This window comes from Osmerus eperlanus, chromosome 8, assembly GCF_963692335.1.
Source record: "Osmerus eperlanus chromosome 8, fOsmEpe2.1, whole genome shotgun sequence".
In the NCBI taxonomy this organism is placed as follows: Eukaryota; Metazoa; Chordata; class Actinopteri; order Osmeriformes; family Osmeridae; genus Osmerus; species Osmerus eperlanus.
The window spans coordinates 11,497,923-11,512,746 of NC_085025.1; the positions used below are offsets into that span (position 1 = coordinate 11,497,923).

The 14,824-nt window shown below is 47.6% G+C and overlaps 1 protein-coding gene across 1 annotated transcript; it reads right to left on the minus strand.

The window, feature by feature from the left end:
- Positions 1–11,391: 11,391 nt before the first annotated feature.
- Positions 11,392–13,908, minus strand: insm1a (insulinoma-associated 1a). Its single transcript, XM_062467450.1, has one exon. The coding sequence runs from the start codon at positions 13,624–13,626 to the stop codon at positions 12,256–12,258; it is 1,371 nt and encodes a 456-aa protein (XP_062323434.1). The 5' UTR covers positions 13,627–13,908; the 3' UTR covers positions 11,392–12,255.
- Between the last annotated feature and the right edge of the window lie 916 nt (positions 13,909–14,824).

Consider the following 14,824-nt stretch of genomic DNA (forward strand, 5'->3'; position numbering starts at 1 on the left):
TCGAGAAGCACGTTTCAAATGCCAATGCAACAGGCTGTGTGTGACAGGTTGCACACCGAGCGCCGTGTCGGCTGCGTGGAAAACAAAACGCATTGTCTCGCTGTCGACGTATGTCTAAATTAGTCATGTAATTGTGGGCCCAAATGACTATTGATTAGAGTCCTGACAGTTCCGTCCATCCTTCTTTATTTATCGTCTTTGTCATTTAAGCTACCATCCCTGCCGGTAATAAAGGACCGGGAGGGGACAAACAAACAGAAAAAAGCGACACATGGACACATGCGGCCTGCCCTCACTACTCCCCCTTGTGTTTTTGTGCATCTAATACGTTGTCAGTATCCGGGCAGATATGTACAGTGCCTCGCTGTCTCATTTCAATTGGCCTCCATCTGTTTTGTGTGTCTGTGAAAAGGTCTATTATGATCCCCCCCCTTTTGCTCTCTGAACAAATGGACGGCTAAGCGGATAGGGCCCCCCCACCCCCCCAAAAAAAAAAAACATTAGCCCCGAAATTCCAAGGAGCCCTGTCAACCCCCTGGTTTAATTATCCAGAGGGGATCTTAATTTTAATGAGTTTTAAAATGCGTTGTCTCCAGAGCCATAAAGGACAGTGTGCGGTGTGGGCTAGCAGGCCTGGCGAGGGCAGATTGGGCCAGGTCTGGCTCTTTATTAACCCTAGAGTGACTAGCTAATGTGATTGAAGTGGAACCACCTGGCAGGGAAACTGTACAGTCAGCTGCCTCTGAAGGCCACGAATGGGGAGGACCAGGTGCCGAGCTTCGGCCTCTTAATTGTTGCCATGTAATAGCTCGCTTGACTGCACAGTACGGCTTGGGGGCTAGGATTAATAAGAAAAAAAAAGAAAAAAAAAGAAGTAAAAGAAAAGCTGTTGCTAGCTAGTGCAGAAGTTCATTTTATTTTCTCTCCCAAACCCTCCCCCCCGTCCCCCCCCCTGCCCCCCCCCTGCCCCCCCCCCCCCCCCCCACCCAAGCCTCCCTTCATCCAGAGCCCTGTGAAAGGAGTGGGACGGAAAAATGAGCGAATAAAAGAAGACTGGAAGTAGAGGTTTTTTTTTGGGTGGAGGTGCTAATCTTAGGTGAATGGCCACTACAGTGTGTGGAAGATCTCTCTCCATCTGCTGCAGATACCACAAAGCTCAGGGGCCTGCCTCAACACCCCCCCCCCCCCCCCCCCTCTGTCTGCCCAATTAGCCCCGGAGCTACCTTTCTCCTTCACAATAGGCACAGCAACAGGGGCACTCCACTTTGTGGTAGTAAATAGCACTACATGTTTGTTTACAACAGTTGATGCACACATACGCAGACACTAAAGAGAGGATTAAGATGAGATCTAGGAGTAATTCCCGCTCTCAAAAATGCAAACCCAATTAGAATACCTAAACCATATTTGCGTACTTGTTGGTAACTCTAATGAATTTGTCCCAAGAGGTTAGCATCCAGTGTGAGTTTCATTGTATGTGTCCTCATTGCACTATTTATGTATGCATTATACATCTAATCAAAGTGGATTTGCATAGGCCTTTTTTAAAGCAATGTCACAGAGGGCTTCACATACGCCCATAGAACTGCCCCTCAGCCAATAGAAACCCTCAAGGAAGACAAGGAAACGTTCCCAAGAAAAAAGCCATAAATGCAACACAGTCACCACTACAAAGTATTTATTTTTCTTTCTTTCTCTCTCTCTATCTCTTTCTCTCTCTCGCTCTCTCTCTCTCTCTCTCTCGCTCTCTCTCGCTCTCTCTCTCTCTGTTTCCTTAGTTGATTTTCCGCAAATATGAAAGTCCCTGTCATATAGGACAGGGACTTTCCTGACTTCAGGTGTGTGATGCAGTATGATAAAAGGAAAGTGAGATGGCATGTGTGTTGTGTTTGAGGGAGCTGTCCTCTCAGCACCACCTCCCCTCCCACCCTTTCCCCTTGTGCCTAAGTGTTGTGGTTACCATTCCACAGAGCCGGTGAGATCAGACACAGCCCTCTCCAGAGGCAATCAAAGAAGCACAGGTATCCTGGTGATCTAATTCCAGGAGAAAGCTGCTGGAACCAAAGCCAGTTCCAAATGTTAAGACGAGGCGGAAATATGAAGGGGGAAAAACAACAACATGCGCACGGACGATAACACTGTAAAGTACAGTGGGTTGATGTGAATGGACACCAGAGCCGGCCAGGGAGGTTTTATTGTGCTGTTTTTTTTCTGGAAGGGTGTTACTGGGGTGTGTACAGTAGGTGTGTACAGTGTGTACATCACTGCCCTGCTTCAAGTCCCGCCGGGGACTGTCAGGTGGCAGTATCTGTAAACCGTCTCAGGAAAACAGACTCCTCATTTGCGAGTCCTCAGGAGAACAAAGGCTTTGCGCTAATGCAGGAGAGATCAAACCAGGATGCCAAGATGTGCAGGCTTTTAAATGTTAAACCAAGCCCTGCCTCTCGCCACAAGGGACTTCTACAAAGCCTAATGGGAAGTGACTCATCTATCAGGGCCGTCTTATAATAACTTTCTCCTTAATGCAGCCTCTCGCCTTGGCCGCTCGGTTAATTGTTGGCCATTGTGTTTTTAACACATCTGAGGCCACGTCAGCAGTCAACAATTGAATGGAGCTTGAAAGAGAGGCATTGTAAGGAGCGGGCTCATTTAAATACACAGCCCAGCGGCTCCTTTGATAGGCTCGAAAAGAGGAACCAGTGCGCGGAGCACTCGCCATCTGTCCCGCAGCATCGCGGCACGGCCGGAAAACGAGCGGGTCCCATATGGCGCCGCGGGGTTCCGCTGGGCGTCGGCTCTCTTGTCGCCGTTTGTTGTCGTTATTTATTTACGCAAGCGGTCCGAGGAGATGAGTGAAAGGAGCCTGTGCCAGGAAGCCAGGGGGCACGTTTGGCACTGGCGGGCGTGGCCTCGCGTCGAGCAGAGACCTGGGCAAGGCTGGCCTGGCCACCGCGGACTGCGGGGGGAGGCAGGGGAGGGCGGGGCATCTGTGTGGCAGACACGGTCGACTCCCCCACGGTCACCCCTCTTTACGGATGCCAGGCTGAGATGGCATCATACCCAGCGGGCCCCCCAGAGAGAGGACGTGAGCATTAATGGGGTCCCTGGCTCCTGACTCGATCCGAGCACGGCTCTGTGGAAGCACACGATGTGAAACACACACCCGTGACCAGACTTGTTTCCTTCAAGGTAAAATACATCAATATTAAATCTGATTAGGAGCAAATCAATGTCCATCGTCCAGATAGCCGACCAAAAACCCCACCACATGCCTATAAATGAAATAAATGAGAGGTGGTGAGCGACAAAGGAAGGAGTCTGAGGTGGAGTGAGAGAATGTCCCTGAGGTTCAATTACACGATTCTCCACAGGTAACCCTCGTGTTCATTATCTGCTGGGCGTACAGCAAGAGAGCCCACACTCCCAACCAGCCCTCCACGGTTCCAGCAAGAAGCAAAGCCGTGGCTTACCCTCCAAGTCCCTCGTGACGTGAAGGAGACACCTTTCCCAGAGCAGAGGTGTTGTCCTGTGCTGTTATTTACTTAATTATACAGCCGGGAGCCCCTCCTTTTTCCTGCTTGCTCGGCATCTCTCGGCCCCACCCAGGGAACAGGCTGGCTAACAAGACACCTGGGCCGCGGCATGTACAGACAGGGACACCGGTGATCAGCCCCAATTAAGGCAACTAAGAACTTGGCACGTTCGATCACGAGAACGCAGCCACAATTCGACGCCCGCTTAAGGGTAGACAAACTGAAAGGAATCGGCGTCACCACGCCTGAATAAACGTGTCATTCCGCTGACGTCGAGTCTCGTCCTCGGCCCTGGCGGACCATGTCCACGACGGATCTGCTTTCTCCGATTTATGGTTCAGTAGGTTCCAAAAGGTTTTCAATGGGGTTTTAGAGAACTGATAGGTGTGCCGAGGTCTTCACCCCCCCCACCCATCAACCCCCCCCCCCGCCCCAAACCATCCTTAACGCTAATCACTGCTCATCTCTGTTACAGCACAGTCTTAATTTCCCCCCAAACCAAGATGCATATGAAAATTTAATCAGCTCACTTATTTGGGTAATGGCGATGAAATTGGATTATGCTTTCTGTGTGCGCCGTGCTGTCTGCAAGGCGGCTGACGCAGGCTGCGCATCGACTAAGTCGCTTTTAGCACCTCGTTAAGACTTGGATGCTGATGAGGTTAATTGGACGCTTTCAGCCTCCACGTAATGACATTCTGGAGGCTTTCGCACAGTAAGACGGGGTATGTGCGCAATGCCTGACAGTGGCGTTGCGCTGCCGGTAGCTACCTTCTCCTGCCCCTGCGATTGGCTGCACTTTTACAGGCCAATTATCCTTCCCGGCGAGGGTCTGTGTGACCGTGGGCCTCTTGAGCGTGTTACCCGAAGGTCAATGCAATTGACGGAGGTTAATTAACCAACCGTGGCTCAAGAGGCGGTGGAGTGTGAGCATACGCCCTCCCCTCGGTCGGGGGAATTTCTCATCTCAGGCATTCAAGGACAGATCTGCTCCCTCCGGAAAGAAATAGAGGTTATTGTTTTTTTTAAGCATGTTTGCCATTTTGTGTTTTTTTTTTTTTGGGGGTAAACTTGAAAAATTGTCTGGTGTGTTTTGAGCTTGCCTTTTTGTTGTTGTTTTGTACTGTACACTGTAGGTCAGGTTTCGAACCGAGGTAAAACAAAAAACACTGAATCTCACCCATGAATACCACAACAACTAGTGAGTAAAACAACCTGTGATTGGAAGAAATAAGAAGAAAAGTCGAGATAATGTTGCGTCTCGCCTGCTACCTGGCAATGGTCAAAGTGCTTTTCTCATTGTTCCTCCAAACCCCAATGCTCGGCATTAAGGGAGCCCCCCCCCCCCCCCCCCCCCCCAAGGTGGCTCGAGCCGTCAGCAGCTCCTGAGTGAGACTCAGCTGCCACGCTGCTGGTCTTTGACCACTGCTGTCAGTATATGGAGATTCAAGACGACCCCCCTCCTGCTGGCCTGTATTGATTGTGGTCTGCACCAAACAGCCCCCTGCCTTCACCGGAGACCCAGCCCTCAGGCTGCAGCATGGGGGCACCATAATGTTTCAATTACCGACCCGTCTTATTGTCTGGGCGTGACAGGAGAGGAGACCCATCCCTAATTGGCCAGTGTACCTTTTTGCTATCCGCTCAAAGTTGTGTATAAGATACAGAACCACCACTCAGTGTCGGAAAAAAACCCCGGAAAGGAGTCCTGACCTTGAACGCGACCTCAGTATGAGACACTTGTGTCTCATGTGTTGTCTTGGAACCTTCAACATAGTGCGAGTCATTGTGGTGCCCCCGTAGCCTTGCCGGCTGTACAATGTGAGGGTGCCGCGATGACGAACATAGCTGTGGTGATGTGGTCTTGGTTACCATGGCAGCGACATTGGCAGTGCTCTTTTGGTGTTCAAACATACCCCTGTGAAATGGACAAGATTGGGAAGCGACTGAGAAGGGCTGCACCCCGCTCTGGACGGTCCCATTAGGAGGAGGAACCACTCTGGAGGTGCCACGCTCTTTCAAGTCCAACCACACCATTCCGTACTTGTTGCCGTTTTTTCCCCCTTCATATACGATTTACGAATAATAAAAACTTTTGTGGCACTTTGACCGTGCACACAATCCAGGGTTCTAATGCGTGCGCTGCCTGGGCCTCACTGCTTAGTTTTTGACGACAGGCTTCTCTCAAACAGCAGGAGGAGATGGAGGGAGGGTTGGTGTGAAGGGGCCGTTCTGGGGCGGACCCGTTTGGTGTGACAGGCCGTAGGCCCCCCCCCTCCATGGCGGTCTGGGGGCCCCCCCGGGCTCAGGTGCTCGTCAGCCTGGACTTGTAGGAACCTCTTTCAGCGATTCGTCATGCCTTGGGCCCAGCCTGCTGCGCCGGCACGTGCCAGCTTAGCGTGGCCGTGCCTGGTTGCCAGACGTCCACTCGGGCCTGACAGCCTGCTGCTGTCACCCAGGGGCGGAGGAGGAGTCGCCGGGCTCTGGCAACGGCCCGGCAGCACCGCCCCCACCCAGGACAAGAATAGGCCGGGCCCCCGAAGGGCATGGAGGGTCCCCTCTGGAGGAGGAGGAGGAGGAGGGCCCTCTCCATTCTCTCCAGAAGCTCTGCGGGCTATTCATTAGCCCGAGTCATCAGGAGTTCAGGCCTGAAGGAGACAAGGACAAGTGGAGGGACTCGCACACACAGACACGCGAGACTGAACACACACACCGGATCGAACACACACACACACACATATGCATATAAACCAGCCAGAACACACACATGCACATACAAACCCACACACACTTCCACAGGGGCTATTCGTCTCACTGCTATGGAAGAGGGAGTGTTAAGCCAAGGTCATTGGGTAGTTAATGTTCAGCCCCGTCGGAGAGGTCACTGCCTCGTTCACAGGTTAGTTTGAGATTATTACCAGGGCAATCTGAAGTCTTTAATCTTTGAATTAGGGGGTGGCTCACCGGATAAGTGTGCGTACCATGTAGGCTAAGGCCTTACCACAGGGGACCAGGTTTGAATCCAGCCTAAGACATTTCCTGCAGGTCCTCTGCTTACGCTTCCTGTCGCTCTTCACCTTCTCTGCCCCAATAGAGCAGAAATGCCCTCAAAAATATATTGGACATATACAGTATATTTAAGTTCGAACTACTGTATCGTAAACATATTTTCCAAATTCTATTTTCAGATTTAAGATTACACACAGTACATCAATATTTATTTTTACGAGTAGACCATACGACAGACACAGGGCCTAAATTAGGTCAAATTGGAGCAAAGTGCACTGTAGTACTAATTACATTTTGTTGTGTAATAATCCCATGACGTTTTCAGGATTTGTCGAAGGAAGACATTAGTTTTTGTACAGTAACCAATCAAATATGTGACTGTCACATAAGGGGAGGTTCTCAAATGTTTACAACAGCAAAACCAATCCCTACATTACTCTCTTGAGCTCTTCATAATGCCCAATGAGCCCTGTTTGGAGGTAATCAAACTATTGAAAATGTTTGAATTCAAGCTTTATGGTAAAACATTTCCATACATTTGGGGAGATGTGTGACTCTTGGCTGAACTGGGCCTGGTGTCAGTCTGTGACATGGGGGGCCCAGCTGGCCCCTGAGCGAGCCCATGCTTGTCCCCATGTCTGTCCCCACATTCGTCAGCCTGTCCGTCTGGCTCAAAGCAAAAGGCCTCCAAGTCTCTATGTTCCAATTACACCTTAACCTCTTGAAGTAAAAGTTTATTTTTATTTTTTAAGCAGAATTATTTGACATTCTTTCCAATTTCCCTGTTTTCTTTTCTCCTTCTGTGTCCTTACAGTATGTTGTCTTGGATAGATGTATTTGTGCTCACTATTAAAGTGGTCAAATGTCAAGGAGGAAACTAGTTTCTGGACTGTATGGAGTGATTCTAACCCAGGTCTAGAATTTTTATACCTAGAATGGGTGTATTTAGCGTGTTTTATATATCCACTTTTATTCATGCAAACACGAAAATAAAACAAACGTTTTTTTTATTTGATTTTTAGGACTGACTGATTTGAAGAAGTTGTCAGTATCCACAAAATCTAAACAAATATTCCCCACAAATATTGAAAAAGATCGTGCCAGACAACTTTACCATCCAAATTCTAAACACAAATACATTTTTATCCACTGCATAGACGCTCGTTACACACACCCAAAAAAACAAAGGCATCAAAGCCATAAAAGTGATTGAATTTGTTTTGGAGTTATCTGATTTGCCTGATTCAATCATCCACGAATAAAATCTCCTTTCTGGAGGGAGGGGTGGGGGGTCATCAGGTACTATGTCATTCAATATGACATAAATGTTTGTAAGAGTATGTGTGTGTGTGCATGTGTATGTTTGTGTGTGTGTGTGTGTGTGTGTGTGTGTGCATGTCAGCAGATCCTCTTTTACAGGCTCACAGAGGGTAGGCCAGACTAACAGACTGGCAGGAGCGGAGGGGAGCCAGGCCATTTGCATAATTATGCCCCTGCTTCCTGGAGAGGCATTGAGAAGCCCTGCTCTAACCTCCAACGACCTTTCATCAACTGGCATACTGAGCAGCCTAGGGACCAGTGGGGAAAACAGGGGATGGAAACAGAGAGCACCTTAAAAAACACTGGCGCCCGTTTGTCAATCGTGTGCGCGAGCCCTGAATGCACTATCAACATGTTTATGGATTTCAATGCCTCCCCTCCAGGTAGGATTCCTTTGTAGGTAGGTTAGGAGCTATGAGTATCTCTGAACAACAGCCTGCCTTACATGGACCATGGAGACACGGGCTAGTCCTAAAATAAACATTTCTCGGAGTTGGTGCTAAACAGAGGATTTGTTCCACGTCTAACCATAAAGCAGAACATATCTGCGACATAATCAGACGATAATATGAGAGGCCTCTCTGGCCTCATTGGAGATTCATTCTGAACAGCTTGTTATTATCTTGGCCTCTGGATCTGTGAATAGATTTACAAGCATTAGGGCCGGGGCATTGTGTGGGCCATGTGTGGAGGAGGTCCTGTGCTTTTGTGTGTCCTGTGGTTGGAATCAGCTGTCCTTCAACAAAAGCTGCCTGCTTGGGGAGAACACTCCAGCGTTTCACCGGGTTTTCAGGAATCGCAGAAAAGGCATGTTAGACTCACTGTATGCAACAACCGTAGACGTCTGAACCGTTAATTCACAACGACAAACATTCCGATATATATTTTGAAATAGTGTCACGCTAGACAACCTGCAGATATCCTGAATGATTTTCCAATCCATTTTTTTTTTTTTTCTCGTTTCAAAAATAAATAAATCTGTAGGTATCTCTGGTCTCAGGGCTTTCGATAATTAGCTTGTCATTTCCCGAGCGTGTCATGCCAACAAAGTGATTAGAGCTTTGTTTGAGCTGTGCTAATCACAGCGAGATGCAGGCTATTGAAGCCACCTGTATCCTCCTGTGCTGTAAAGAGGGTCGCCACCCATCTGCAGGGACGGAGCCCTGGAGACGAGTCGGCGCTCTGTCGCTATAGGAGCAGAAGTGTAGCGACTGGCACGGGCGGGAGGAGAGGTGCAGGCGCGGGGTGAAATCCCTCAGCACCATTTTTTCCTTCTTCCGACAATAAATGCGAACGACGAAAACGGACACTGAATCCAGATCAGCCAGCTGCACGTTAAGACGCATCCGTGTGTCCACATCCAGCCCCGATACAGTTGCAGCCCATATTAGTGGAATTACTGCAGGCTGTAAGGCTAATTATCAAAGGCATCCCAAATAGCTTAGCCACAGGCCACTCACAGCACTGCTTCCCTGTGTGTGTGTGTGTGTGTGTGTCGCTGCTTTGACTCGAATCCACTCCTTGTTGATTCCCCATGCCTGCCTGGCCCCTGACACCAACACCTGCCATCCTGGAAAATGCCTGGAGGTTTGTTTGACTTGCCACAGGCCGTCAGTGAGCGCGAGAGCTTGTTTACTTTTTGGTCTTTTCTTTGTCTCAGGGCAGTGAAGATAAGAGGCGGCTCGTGCTGGGCAGCACTCTACTGTGGATTAGGCTGAAAGACAGCCTGTTCACTTTTTTTTCTCTCCCTCTCTCTCTTTTTTTTCACGCTGAGTGATGGTGGATGAGTGGATTTAGGGGACGGATGTAAATATAAAAAGCGAGGAGGCAGGAAATTGTGGGTGTGGGTGTGACGGGCAGGTGTAACTTTCACCATCTGTGTTTGACTGAAACAGGCTGCCTTGTTTTCAGATTCATTAAAACCCAAACGACAACAAGCCCTTGTATGTCACACCAAAGTGGGGTACAATTGGGAAGTCATCAGTAGGAGCGTCCAAGCCTCATTAACTTGTGTTGATCGTTATTGTCAAGGAAATGAAACCCAAGTAGCTGCTGTCAATGTTATAACGTCATAGGCAGCAATGCCAACATTATCTGCATAGTTATAATCAACAGTTAGCTAAACACACACACACACGTTGTACACAGCACACACATGCACACACACACACTTCTCGTGTAACACAACTCCCCAGGTCTGGCTAACTGCATTAGACAGAGATAGATTAAATCAGGTAAATTGCATAATTCTGTGTTGCTTTCATGTCCGATATCAAGCAGTCTCACATAAGATGCCTGTGGCTTTGAACAGGACCAAAGGGAAGCGGATCTGCCCTTAAGTATAACCAGGCATCTCTGTCACATGCACACACACACAAACACACACATTCAAACACACACACACACACAATGGCGAATCAAAGTTAGGTTTGACACTGACACTGTCTGCGGCAGATCATTGATTTAAGGGACAGTATCCCCTGCCACCCCGTCACACAAGTTCAAGTTGAAGTGACACACTATTACGGAGTTTTATGTTTATTTTTGCAACACCATTTCTTTCACCATCTCCACTCGCCCCCGTCTCTCATTCAGCGCCTTACACTGGGTAGACTGCAGCTCCATTATGGGGATGCAGTTGTGTTTTGTGTGTAAGCCTGGCTTTATCTACAGCTCTTATCTCTGACCCGCTCCCCAGCTGCCGAACACCTGCCAGCCCCACTGGGAAGGGAGGGCTGGGGAAGGGGCTGAGGACAGGGCATTGGCTAAGGCCGGGCTGGGGCTTGGGCTGGGGCTAGGACAAAGCAAGAGGTGGAGGTTAGTGCTAGGGCTGGGGGACGGCCATGGGCTCGATGGTTGGGGCTCAAAGCTGGGCATGGCAAGTATGGAATGGGCCTGGTTTAGGGCGATGAGCAACTGATGGAATGTGATAAGAATATATGTAAATATTTGCCATCAGTTGAGTGCTACTCTAAGTAAAGCAAAGTTATGGACACTTTCACTTTGAAGGTATTCCATCCACGGGGAAGACCATAAATCTTATCACACAAGTGTTTTACCTTCAATTCCTTCCCCTAAGCCCCTGACCATACCTCTCCAATTTGGAGAGACTATAAGTGCAGACGACAAATGTAAATATGACTGCTAGAGAGCCTAGGGTGACTGATTCACATTGCCCTGTGTGTGATGGGATGCAGTGAGGAGACAACAGCCCTCGTCTCTCCTGGTCCTTAAGTGACCTCTGTCCTGTTGCTATGCCCTATGCCAGCCTCTGTGGTGCTTTTAATGGAGTTTGCCTCTGGGCCCCAGTGAGTATGAGCAGGGACTGAGTTGAATGGAATGACCTAGACTAAGCCATGCCTAATCACTGACCACAGTGCTCTTACCATCACTGACAATCCGCAATTCTGTACTCTACATCAAGGTTAATGATGCGGTCTATGGTTAATGCTTCATTTATGCCTCTCGATTTAAGTAATAAAAAGCAAACAATTTGGCAGGTTTATGTGTTTTGTTTTTTTTGCTTTGTTTTTATTATTTGGACATTTAGCAAATACTGCAGAGACATACAAATGCGGTAAGAGCTAATAGTTACAAAACAATCAGAGCAAAAAGAATGATTGCATTTATGTATGAAGAGACAGTTTTTCTCAAGCTCAACTTCATTGATTGCTACTTCACTTTTTTTTTTTTAACACCATCCGCATAATCTGTGTAAATTCAATATAAATAAGACAAACTGACAATTTGGCTATGGTTTGAAAATAAAAATACAAGAATAAGCCACAAAACAGTCACACAAAACAATAATTTATAGTTTCAATAAATAAGCAAATTAAATAAATAGAAATAATCATAAGAATTTAAATATATTGGTACATGATGTAAAAATAATAACACAACATTTGACCAATGATATTTCATTAAAACAATCATTATTCAACATTTCAATTAAGGCAGTTTTACAGCAGAAGTCTACAGGGGCTCTACTCCCAGGCATTGTTGGCTACACTAAGGAAAACCTTGTTTTATGTTTTAGAGACAAAGCTAGACAAAGTCCACAGATTCACAAGCTATATTAAAGCTAGTTAAGTGAAAGATACATTTTCAGCCTGTGAATTAGAAGGCAATTCATGAAGACAGTACAGCTAGGATTTCCCGGTCTTAGGTCTATAAGCTAAATAGCACTTGTGCAGAGATCCTAGAAAAATAAATTAACAGTCTAGCTTTACTTTCTGTAGGTAAACTAAGATGAATCTGAAAATATAGAATTCGAGATCCAAACAGGATTTTACATTCCCCTATTCGATGTTGTGGACGGCTGGGAGTCACCTCTGGTGACTGGGTCTTCCCCTGCGCCTGTGACGCTCTGTCTCAAGGCACGGTATCGTCTTCAGCAGGCAGGGCGCACAGGCATTTGGAGAAGGATAACTTGTCTGTTTTCAGACGGATGACATTTGTTGATGTGTCGTGTAAGTCCCGGGGAACTGTAAAAGACTGCCGGGCAATATTTGCACGGATACACCTGCGAGGAGTGGAGGAGACGGATGTGCCGCTCCTGGTTCACTCGGTTGGGAAAGTTCTCTCCGCAGACCGGGCACATGTAGCAACCGGAGGAACTTAAATTCAATGGCGCATGGCCCTGAGTTTGGTCACACGGCTTCCCGTCGATTTGGGGTGATGGGTACGCGTCGTGTTCCTCGCTGCTGGTGGGCCCGTTTGGTGAGGCATGTTGAGATAAAACGTGCTTACGCAGGTATGCTTGGCGTTTAAACTTTTTGCCACAGTGATTACAATCATAAAGTCCGTCCTCTGAGCCAGACTCAGACAGGCTTGGGCTGGGTGTGTCCCTGTCGCTAGCGCCCTTCACTTCCTCGGACACTGCCTTTTCAGTGGCAGACAATTTATCACTCTCTGATTTGACACTCGCTGTACCAGATGTACCACTCTGTGGCTTCGGCTTGTGCCAGCGCCTGTGAGACGCTAGATTTGCCGGGCAGCTGAACACTTTATCACATTCAGGGCATCTATATTCAACTCTCACTATTCTGGAACACTTGTGCTGGGCCAGTGCGAAGGGGTCAGCATATGCTTCTCTGCACAGTTGACAGACAAACTCGCCGAGGGCTTTGTCTCCCGCTGACTGTTGTCTGGGTTTTTGGTCGACCGGCGCTTCCTTAATTTTGAGACCAAGAACGGGAGATGTGGTGACATCGTCCTCGAAATGCAGCTTCCTGATGGCTTTGGGTTTTTTGGATGGGGGCTTGCTTTTGCGTTCGATGTCACTTGAAGGCCGTTTGGTGCCGTTTCCCGCAACAGCAGTGGGGACTGTGTTCGTGGTCCCGGTGCGATTGCTGTTACTAGTGCCGATTTTTAAGTCCACTGGGGCAAAGAGATGATCCAAAGCGGTAAGCGCTGCGGGCGTGGGAAAAGATTCCGCTGATATGGGGGAACCGAGATTGAGACGTCTCTCAAAATGTGAGCGCTCGTGTTCCTTACTGACGGGCCGGGTGGGGCTGTAGAGCGCTTGGTACACCGCCTCTGGGTTCCCAAATTGAACAGGTTTAGAATCCTGCTCCGGGGCTGCGGCTACTCCTCTGCAGAACGGTGATGATGCTGGTGCGCGATCCGGGCAGGATGCGAGAGACGGCAATGTATGTTGGTTCTGTAAAGCTGTTTGTTCCTGCTCATCTTCGTCAGAACGAATCCTGTAAGACACAGGGTTGGTCTTCTTGTTTCTTTTGACCAAAAATCCACGTGGCATCTTTGCGATAAACGTGAAAAAGGCACTTTGGATGAACAGATGAAGCTGAAATCAAATCCAGGCTTAAAATATTACCCACATCTGATACTTTGATTTTTTAAGTTCCCCCTGCTATTGATCGTTCTCTTCCCGAAATGCTTTCACCTCGACATAGCAGCACTCTTTTTAAAGAGAAATGATGACATTGTTCTCGCCCCTTGTTGCCTCATCACCAACCAATCAGATGGAACTAAGATCCCTATGGATTTACCAGTGGATGTGGGAGGGTGAAGAGGGGCTTGGTTTCTGGTGAAAATGTAGGAGGATTTGCAGATTGCAAAGCAGATGTACCTGAGTATTTTGTATTATTACTATGCGCGCATTAACCCCACCTCCAGCTCCAGTCTCGACGAAGGCACACGCCGGGACCCTCCTATTTTTACGGTCTAATGAGTTTGTATAGAAATGCACACGTGCCCCGGCTTTGTGTGCCTCCTTTGGGGGGCTCTGATCTGCCAAAGAAATGTCCGTCACTACTCAGAACCTTAAGAATCTAAAATTAAAATTGGAAAGGGAGTGTCTGATCAAGAGAAAACGACAACAAAGACTTTAAAATTTGTTTTTTTCCCCTTTAATTTTTTTCGTACAATAAACAGGTAGGAAATGCATGTTTCATTGGAGTCCTTAGTTTGTTTTTTGAATGAGTAGACAAAATAAGCCGATAATAGGCCTATGCCATAAACATTTTGTAAGTAAAAATTACAAGTTCGATTATAAGAGCAGACCACTTTATTTTCAATTAATTTTTATTTATTTAAGGAAATAGACTAGCACACATGAAATAAAACACAAATTAGGCAAAGTAGGCATCCATTGTGACATATACGACAGTTAACTCTGGACATACGAATCAGTCATTTTACGCATACATAATTAATAATAAAAAAGGGCTTCCTGCTTTGCATAACAATAGCGGGGCTTCTGTAGGCTGTATACGGGTTGTGATTGCAAAGGAAATTGCACGGTAAAATGTGGTCCAAAAGCAATCTGGACACGAGATACTGTCGGCGCGTGCTGTGCGTAATCAGTGTGCTTTGGACAAAGCAGACCATCTCTAAATGGGCCAAACCATGATTATCTTTCAGTTAAAACATTCAAACCCAATTTCTTCGGGTCAAATCATCTCTCTTCTCTTGAATATTACCATAAGGAATGAGAT

What these genes read in the sequence shown, in the direction of transcription:
- insm1a (XM_062467450.1), bottom strand. Translation starts at nt 13,626, where the DNA reads ATGCCACGTGGATTTTTGGTCAAAAGAAACAAGAAGACCAACCCTGTG.